A 10,537-nucleotide genomic window follows, 5' to 3' on the forward strand; every position below is an offset into this window, starting at 1 on the left:
TACGTTGGTGTAATTTATACTGGCATAATTAGGTACACTCCTAATTTTGCTAGAGTAACTACACTGGATTTAAGTAAGTTATGTCAGTATAGATCTATACATCATGTGCCCACTCTTTGTTTACACCGGTGTAAATCTGTCATGTGTCCATGTTCTTCAGTATGTGTAGAGTTGAAGCAGTGGATATCAGTGGCACCTGCACAGTGAATTTAGGTATCACTCTATTTTCTAATTGCCTCATTAGGAACAGTGCCTAAACACCCTTGGGGATCTAAATCTATATCCCTATTCATGAATATATCTGTTGTTTAATTAAAAAGATTTCCTTTATGTGGGAGGCTTCATCTCTTGAAAAACCACAACACTGAATCTTTCTCCTTTGTTAAAGGCACACCAATCACATCCCCACCCCACACTGACTGCTTGTCTGGCTGGGTAGGGAAAAGCTCCCAAATGTTTTATCAGTATCTAGGAACTTCAGACAGCAGGCGGCTGCCCAATATGCTGTTTAGAGGGTGGGTTGTTGGGGAGAGCTTTGCCAACCAACAAGCTTTAAAAAGCATTGAGGCTTCCATGATGTATTTACAGGATGCAGCATTTCTCCCAGATAACTTTGTTTCCAAGTTAACAAGCAACTGCTGCCCTAGCATGGGATATTTAGTGCTCATAATTAAAACTAGCACAATGCTTCTATCTTACTGACATGAAACATAAAGAAGGTGTACACTTATTATTCAGGGCCTGTATCTATTTTACTGGCTACCCTAGAATGGAAGACAAAGTGGAATCAGTGTTTAAAAAAATTCTTTGGCAAAGCCATATTCTCTGTGGCAAATGCCCGCTAAAATCATTCAGGCTGGGATATGGCCTCAAGAATGCAAATGAAAAAGCAGATTGTTCTGGCATCCAGTCTTGAGCAGAGCTTAAGCAAATATACTGGGTTATCATGAAGGTGACAATGGAGAAGAACTGGGGACAAAGACATTCTGCAAGTTGCTTTCCTTTAGTAATGCCAGTAGTGTCAGTGAGAGGGTTTTCATATTTGAGAAGTCAACATTCCTTATTAAATCACATATTGTTTTTGGGCAGTCTGAATTATCTTTGGCATGTATATGTGGTATCCAACCACACAAGGGAAAACTATAGTGGGTCAAAGTTTTACCTTTCATGTTGATATAAGTGTGGATTTTCACTACTTTGAATTAACAACAGTAAGAGCTGAATTCAGTTCCTTCTGCTTTTCACCACATATTTCTCAAACAGTTCAATTACTGACTGGTTAGGTAAACACAAAATGTCTCATAAAGATCATAAAGGGGGTTTTTACATGTGCTCTGAGGGTGGTGGTGGGGTGCTTTAATTAGAGTGGGTCTGAAAACTGCTTTAAATCAAAGTGCCCTCAGAGTCTTGTGCATCAGTGTCCCAGTTCTTCAAAATGGTGAAAGGGCCACTTCAACTAAAGCTTGTTAAAAAAGCTTTAGTTAAACCATCTCCATCGCCATTCTGAAGCATGGGAACACTGATACAAGAGACATGGAGGCTGCTGGAGGCACGCTAATTAGCACACTCCAGCAGACTCCACTCGATTAATCAAGTCTGCTCCAATGCGCTGTAATTACAGTGCATTGGAGTAGCCTTCCCACACATCTACAGGCACTCAAAAGAGCTACCAGCCAGGAAACAATATTTTACTCTCAGCTTTTTTTGGCTCAAGACACCTCTCATTAGACCCAAGGCACTTCTCTAAAGCTTTTGTGAATTAAGTAGCACCCCATTTCAAAAACTAATTTATTGATTGCAATGCTTTCCACTCTTTCAGAGAGACCAAGAAGCTGGGGTGGATGAGTGGTCAGACAGAGAGGAACCTGAGCCTACACTTACCTGCTTATCTTCTCAGACCTCACAGCACCCTTCAAAGGATCTTGCAGTGCACCATGGTACCAGCGCCCTGTTTGAGAATCACTGTTTTACACAGTAATCCCTGATTAAAAGTGAAATCTGTTTGTTTTTGTTATTTTAATTCATCTATTTGTGACAGGGAATTCACTAGTGTATCTATATCCCAAGAAGAACCATCAAGGCTGAACAAACCGGAGGGAAACATTAACATTTCACTTCTAGAGACTGGAAAGGAGGGGAGGAAGGTTGCCATTGCCTTGTCCTTGTTAGAGTTATTCACACCCATGCAAAGAGGAAGGGTAATGTGACAATTCTGATTTTGGTATATTTTTGTACATGATTGTAAGTGACTGATCATAGTATAAGGCACTGGAGAAAAGAGCCCAAACTGAGGTGATGTTTGCACTGCTGCTACCTGTGCTGTTCATTTTCCCTGGATCACCAAAGGAATTCAGACTCTACAGCTGTCCATATGTCTCTTCACTAGTATGTGAACTGTCAGGATCTATTTCTCACATTAAAAACATGATCCCATAATGTCCACATTTGGGGGTTTTTATCCTATTTTGGTTAGTGTAAGTCAGTACTACTCTGTGATTATTATACACCTACAGCAGAATATTTCTTTTGATCTGGGTCACTTAGGACATTTATACAGGTGCTCCAGGAGGTGGGGTGGGGAGGTACGCACTTTAATTAGAGAGGCTCCAAGAGCTGCTCTAATTAAAGTGCCGGGAGCATCATACCTCTAATTAATCATGTCTCTAATTAATTAGAGCATCACATCTCTAATTAAAGCGCCTGGAGCATCAGACTGAAAAATGGTGGTAGGGGCACTTTAACTAAAGCTTGAATGTTTGGTAATTACCATGCTCCAGGAGACTCAATTAATTGAGTCTGCTCCGACGCGCCGTAAGTACAGCACATGAGAGCACCCTTGATGCATGTATATAGGCACCTTTAGGTTTCCCACTAGAAACCCAGTCTGTCTTTAGTTCATCTTAAAAGATAGGAAACAACCAGAGCATAAATATAGCAACACCTCTTATGCCGCATGAATATTTTATTACTTTCTGATATTTTCCCCCCCTTCTACTCTGAAAAAAGAAAGAACTTGATAACTTATGTCAAGATTGCCCAAGGTTTTCACACTTGAGAAAAAAAAAATCATAATCACCACCCTTCAGGAGCTGTTGCATCTGTATTGTAAGTCTTCATTGCTTTAGGGCATTCCCTTCTAATTTGGATTGGCCAATTCACAGAGACTCCAGATTAGCAGCCACTAGATGGGTTTGTGTTTCTGGCAAAACTAGTTTTTCCTGCTTTAAATATCATGCCATATCATAGAGAGGCCCTAGTTCTGGAAGGTGCTATAAATACTCCTACTAAGAACCCTTCCTGTCCTGAGTTTGCTGTCTAAACCTAGAAAAGAGATAAGAAAAATGAAGAAATGTTGGAAAGCCTAGATGTTTCTAGGCCTCTCCTGGTGAGATCCTACAAGATCTTCCTTCTGTTCAAACTCTGAGTGATATTTTTACAATGAATGTGAGTGAGAGTGAGGAGGGAGAAGAAAGGGTGCAATAAAGGTGCCTGCTAATGCTCGTGTCTTTTCTGAAGCTGATGTTTGTCATCCTTGGTTGTGCCCGGCCTATTACCAAATCAGTGACTGCTTCAGCTCCATCAAGACAGGAATGCTGAGAACTCATCTCTTACATGGCATGATGATTGGCTCTGACGGATTTTCTGTCAATAATCCCTAAGGAGCAGCAAGGCTACTGTAGACAGTATGCCTGGGCTGGGATCTATTCAGTAAGTGCTACATATTCCTAATTCCTCTGTAAGTGATTACAGTCCACTGGTTAGGCAAGTCACGGGTACAAATTACTGTTCAAAGGAAAAAAAAAGAGAAACTTGGCACTTACATAGTCCTATTCATCTGCAAAGTGCTTTACATAATTAACTATATTGGGATTTGCTCTTGCTATACCACTGCAACAGCCTGTTACTAAATAGTTTTGAAGGATAAGTGTGAAAACCAATTAAGTAGAGCGGTAAAAACTGATCTGTGGCAGCCTTTTATCGTCCTCCCCTCTGCCTAGCACTGAGACTCTGCACATATAAAAAACTACAGCATGGTCAAAGCAATGCACATGAATCTTGCAGTTACCATGCTAGAAAATGAGAGATTTAACACTATTGTGTCTTGCTGTGTAAGATGGAGTTTTCCTATTATCTTTTGGGCTCCTTCCCAAAATATAATACCTAGTAAACCTTTCAACTAAAGATTTCAAGTTATTCTTCACATTTTACTAGACTTTAAGGCCAGAAGGGACTATTACATTGACCTTCTGCACAATGCAGCCCATACAGTATTACTTAGTAGTGAGTCCTCCATAATGCCCATAACTTGCATCCCTTTTAGAACACTTCTGGTCTTAATTTAAAGACATTATGTGATGGAAGCTCCATCACATCCCTATTTAAATTGTTCCATAGTTAATTATCCTCACTGTTAAAAATGTGCACCTTGTTCTTAGTCTAATTTTATCACCTTAGGCGCCCAGTCATTAGATCTTGTTATACTTTGTTTACCGTGTTTAAGGAACTTTCTGCTTTCAGAAGCTCTCATCCCACCAATGTTGGTTCTTAAAGACTGCAATTAATTCATCTCTTAATTTCCTCTTTGATACGTATAATAGGATTTGCTTCTTTATTCTTTAATTGTACCAAACTTAAAACACTAAAAAGGATTCCTTCTCCTACCCTCAACATACATCTAATGCTTTTTCAGATGACACTGCAGACAATTTACCTTTCACTGCAAAAACTAATATTAGTAGGGGAAACAAATAGCTTTTTCTTCAATATTTAAGAATATTATGTTATTCTTTAAATTAAAATTTAACTGGGTAAAACATCTAATAGATCTCAAAAATATTTATATTTCAAACAGATTAATCCTCCTACTGAATTTTGCTGGGAACCCATGCAGTATTTACCCAATAAGCAGTTAATATCCAGTCCATTTTTGATCATTAATGCATAGACAGTGCTGAGATCCTCTTAACAGAAACAGAATGACCCTTCCATATGGAATTGTTGGGGTTGAGAAGGAGGAAAAACAACAAGACACACACGCAGGAAAATAATCACACCAGCAGGAAGTTTAATTTCTATATTTTCAGTATGTGCTGCGGTTTTTTGTTTTTTTATTTAAACCAAGAGTCAATGAAATATTTGTAACTAGACAGCTGATTCTTAGTAATAGGGTAAAATTATATTTTTTTCCAAATGTGCTATTACTGCCAGGAAAAAAAAATGAACAGGAAATGAAATGGTTACTGCAATGAAACCTGCTTTATTATATGCATTTTTAAGATGACTGGCTTCAAAGTCATATAACATTGCAACCTGAAACTGTATATGAAATTTAGTAATATAGATACTTGTGATCCAGGTACCATGACTGTAGGAGGCAAACTTTTAGAAGACTACTCAACTTCCTTGGAATATACAAGAAATATACAAGCTTCTTTCCCATGTAGTTCTGCCAGTACCAATCTATAGCACTCAGGCCTGAAACCCTCCCTCCCCCTGCTCCACCTCACACAAGGTGAACCCCAATCTGGAGCTCCGTCTCCTCCCTTCTCTCCCCTCCCACCCTGCAGACAGCACAGGAGTGGGGGAGTGGGGGGCTGAGCAGGGCTAGGGGACAGAGTCTGCAGACAGGCAGGTCCTCCTGGATTGGCTCCAAAGTGGAGCTCAATTCCTCCTCCCTCCCCCCTGAACCAACATTGAAAGTTGTAGTGGGGCATGGTAGAGGGGGTGCTCTAGCTTATGGCACTTTCTGTGAAATGCCATGAGTTAGAATGGGGAGCTGCACATCTGTCAGCACCCTCTGTGTCTAACACAGAGACTGCAGATGGTTGACTCCATATATCACGCACACATCTTTGAACCAAGAACTCCCAGTTCACTCTTACAGCAATTCAGATTTTGTTTTTTACTCTCTTTGTGGCTCAGAAAAGCCATTTCTAAGCCCTTCCTGACCAGGCTTGCCAGACATCTTCTGCTGTATGGTGTAGTATCTGTGCACCTAAACAGAGGCTAAACTAAAGAGAGCATAATTCAAGATGTCAACTCAGTGTCAAAAGCAGAATGAAGGGTGAAGAGGCTGATTTATCACAGTATAGTTTGATTGGGTACCAAAGGGAAAAAATGTGATGGGCTCATCCATCAGCTCACACAATCTTGAGGTGAAGAACTCCATCCTTAGAGCCAGTGGCCCCTTGAGCAAATCTGAAAATGCTGTAACAAGGAACAAAGTCTAGATGGGGAGGTGGGGGAAGTATTATGTTTAAGTCCTGGTGTGACAGGTGGCCATCTCAGGGCCAGATCACAATGTTGGCCCGCCTGCCTGTCTCTGTGTTAACCACCCGCCTTCCTTGCCTGCTATGCCTCGATCATAATAATTATGAGAGATGTCACTAAGGTGGGAGGCTTCCCATTGCTTGCCCTGGTGACAAGGGCATTATACACAGCTCCAACCTCACTTTGCTGTGTCCCATGCCTCACAGATGACAACCTAAGTTAATGAATAGCTCCGGCCTACAGCCAGGCCAAATCCTGCCCCTTGTAGGGCCTCTAACATGCAGCGCGCACACACTGCCCTCCACTGGGCCTTTTTCACACCACCCTCTCTCACCAGACCTCTTGTACTTTGCCTGCTCTCATCAGGCCTCTCACATACTGTCCCCTTCCTGGGCCACTCTCAACCTGCCTTACTCCATGCAGCACTTCAGGTTCCCCTTGGGCACTTCAGGCTTCCCTACTCACTCTCCAGCCGGGGTGCATGCAGCACTTCAGGCCATACGGTCACAGACCTTACTCTACATGACCCATAGCCTTATGCCATACTCCGGGCTTAACTCAGCCGCTGGCCCCTCTCACGCACAGCACTTCAGGCTGCCAGCATACACCCAACTCTATGTGGGCCTACATGTACTTCTGCCCCCTCACTGGGGCCAGTGGAGTCTTTCACCCTATGGGGCTCAGGTACTTCTCCTAAGTATGCCTGCCCCACCCCCCCAACACTGGGGGGTCTTCCACCCTATGGGCTCAGGGAACTCTTCCTAGGTGTGCCTGACCTTATGCCATTGGGGTCTTTCACCCTATTGGTTCAGGTGCCTCTCTCTAATTTGTACCTGGCTCCATGCCTGTCCCTACCTTGGGGCAACCCACCAGGATGCAGAGGCTGGGGTTTTAAGGCATCCTTACCAACCTTTAACCAGGGAAGTAACTGGCCTGGCATTTCTGGGGGACTGTTCCACCACGAACAGCCCCACCAGGCCACCCGTCCCCAGCAGGGTGCAGTTTTCAGTCATACCAGGACCACGAGCCTCCTGCCATTCCCATAGTTCCTGCCCTTACCTCCCAGATGTTCCAAGGAGTAGCTCAGCTGAATGTTGCTTGTCTGGCTGCCAGCAGCCAACTGCTGCTCCAGCTCTGAGGGCCTAGGTTAAAATGGAGGCTGCTCCACCCCCTCCTCCAATCCCGGGGCCCTCCTGGGGTCATGTGCTAGCCTCATCAAGGCTAACCCACACCTGCCTGCTGCCTGTTCTCAAACCTTAAAGTGGCAGGCACCAAAGGTACTCTGCCACACTTGGCCAACACCTCTGGAGAATTTTGGATGTGCAGTTAGGAAAGAAAAGCAGAGGAGAATCCTGACTGTGCTCATGTACAGATGTTCCTTTTCCACCCCTTAGCTTCAATTTTGACAACAATATTGAAGTGTGCCTGTTTCTAAATTGAATATGACTTGGTTGTTTGACTGCAGAAAGCAGTAGTACATAACCGTTTAGGTTGGAGATGGGTGAGTATCTCATGCTCTTGAATCTGCAGGGGGGATTTTATGACTTCAAACGCTGTCAAGGTCACTAGAGATAGTTCTTTTTCTTTTTCTTAACTACCAAGCTGCCTGCTCCTGGAGTCTTATGAATACACTGGAATCTCAGCCTTCAGAAAAATACAGTCCTTGAACTCATGGCTGCAGAGCACAGCTTGAAAGGATATATGTCACTAGTAGAAAGATACTCCAATTACAGGCCATTTTGAATGTGTAACTAAAGACGAAAGGCCAGAACAATGGCATACTGAAAGGGAACTGTGAAACCCCTAATCCAATCCCAGGAGCAACCAAGTGCCAGTTTTGCATCTAGTTTAAGTTAGATCAGCCTCAGAGGAATCTCCTGGCACAAAGCTGAAGGCAGCTTTTTAACTTTGTTAGCTTTCTAATCCAACGGGGCTGGAGTAGGGCTAGGGGTTTGTCTCAAAGACGGATAAAAATGCCAACACAATCAGAAAGATTTCACACAGAATCAACAGAAATCGTCAAGAATTAATTGATCAGAAGTTAAACAGACTGTGTGGTGTAGCTAGGTGACATCATAACATACCATATAGCAAGAGAGGAAGCATTTAGATACTTTCAAGACTACAGAAAGGAGATTAATGGGAAGGTAGTTGAGCTAGGGAAAGTTAAAAGTTAAGACCTAGAAAACTACGGATCCATTATACATGCTCAAGTTGTTTCCTAGGGGAAGTGAGGAAAGAATCATATAAAACAAGAAGTAAATTAAAAATTTAGTTAGCCACTCTGTAACAAGTAGTGGAGAACATACTGTAGGGAACACTGCTGAAACACCAAGGGGATGGAGGAGGACGAACTAAGATATGTCTATGACTTGTTTCTAAATATATTTGGACATTTTTTTCTTTGGGAATTCACTTCTGAATCTTTCAATCAGATTCACTGACAGTCTTTTGCTACTGAGTTAAGAGGTTTCCATTCTCTTTTGCAGGATATGGAGAAAGTAGAAAATCATGTCTCTTTTTTTTTTCCCACCCGTGCTTCCTCTTTTTTTTGTTCAGAGTCAGAAAGGTGTTTCAAATGTAACATTTTTTGCAGTCACAGAAAGGATAGGGCTGAGGGAGGGAGCAATGACATCCAAAGATGTAACTGCACCATCTATGTCATGAAGGCATGTTGGCTGTTGACAGACATGAAAAATACCAAAAACAGGCTTTACCAAAAGCAGTAGCATGTTAGTTCGACCTGGTTCTGCAGCATTTGTATAGATCAGATGCGTCAGTGGGTTTTATTGGCACTTTTATCTAAAGGTGATTCATTCAGCTATTAGATAAAAGCCCCAAAAAGCATCACTAAAGCACCCAATCTATACAGATGTGGGTTCGACTAACGTGATGCCTCTTCTGGTCATGCATTGGGCTTGATGCAGGAGCATGTGGAGTTTCTAGTAAAGCACCATTTGGGGAGAGTTTTTTTTTTTTTTATGTCTGTAAGCATTCTATGTGACTATTGCCTCTGCCTTGGACAGATACTTCAGAAGCAAACATCTCCCTACTAAACCCAATCCCAGAATGGCACTGAGCTAAGTGACACCTTCAGTTGTTTTGTAACTATTTGTACTGCTGCAGTGTCAAAAGACCCCAGCCAGATTGCTGGCGCTCTTGAAAGTTCTTTGGTGCAGATACATTTTACATTATATTTCTTATAAAAAGTTTAGTTTTTTTTAAAGGGCACAAAAGATTTAGACACCCAACTCCCATTCATATAATGTGGAAGTTTTGTTGCCTCATTCCCCTCTGTGCCTTTGACAGTTTTTTCTATGTTTCTAAAACTCCCAAATCAATGGGGTGCTGTATTGATTGCCTTTCAGGGACCATCATAATATAAATAGTCAGAATAGCAGGTGCTGCTAGGCAGGGGACAAACATCAAAATCTCTACCACTACGAGCCTACGGTGCAATGACTTATGTTTGACTCCATGTTGCAAATTCCTGGGTTAGCATATGAATGACCAAACCACTTCAGAAACTAGAAAGAAGAGAAGAGGAAAAACAAAATTACTTTCCAGACTTACATCTGTCTGAATGATGCTCCACGCATTAGTTAAGCCAATATTTCCATCTGTCCCATACAAGTGAAGCCCTTTCTTCAGATCCCGCTGAGCATACTTATCAATCTAAACACAAAAGAAATGACATTGAATATGAACACACAGAACATTAAAATTCTCAGTGTCCCACCACAGGATGATCTCTGCATGAGAGTTCAGGTAGTGAGCTTCTACTGATCTGAGCCAAACTTATACCAGGAACAAAACTGCTAATGTTTCACTTCAGTACTAGGTACTTGAGCACCTGAGAAAACGGGGTGCTGCCCTTACATTTAGAACTGTTGTTTATCATTCAACTCATGGCTGACAAGCAAGTCCTTTTTTCTGTCTCAGCCTTCTTCTTCCTCCCTCTCAGCCATCCCTAAGGTTAGCGGGTTTGGAGTTGGCCTATTGAATATACTCCTATATTCCCTATGGTGTTTGCACAAGCACATTTGGAAGCTGCTGCTCCTTCTTCTGAGTGGCCACTGCACCTATTTGTGACAGCAGGATTGGCAGAGAAAGATGCAGACTGGTGGTGAGGCTGTGAGGGTAAACTATAATGCAGAAAGATTACGGATGAATAGGACACTGGGGTGCAGTAGCCAAATGGAGCTGCTAAGCTACCTAAATGAATAACTTAAAATACCAGAAATGGGGTTAACTTCCGAAAGTTCCG

At 42.3% G+C, this 10,537-nt stretch overlaps 1 protein-coding gene across 1 annotated transcript in view; it reads right to left on the reverse strand.

Annotated features, from left to right (window-relative positions):
* The window catches only part of TSPAN4 (tetraspanin 4), a 497,083-nt gene that overhangs the window by 18,244 nt on the left and 468,302 nt on the right, over window positions 1-10,537 (reverse strand). The window contains exon 4 of the mRNA XM_019519772.1: window positions 9,844-9,945. Coding sequence (XP_019375317.1) covers window positions 9,844-9,945 — 102 coding nt within the window. The remainder of the gene's footprint in view (window positions 1-9,843; window positions 9,946-10,537) is intronic.

This window comes from Gavialis gangeticus, unplaced genomic scaffold (genome assembly GCF_001723915.1).
Source record: "Gavialis gangeticus isolate Ggan-Ray unplaced genomic scaffold, GavGan_comp1, whole genome shotgun sequence".
In the NCBI taxonomy this organism is placed as follows: domain Eukaryota; kingdom Metazoa; phylum Chordata; order Crocodylia; family Gavialidae; genus Gavialis; species Gavialis gangeticus.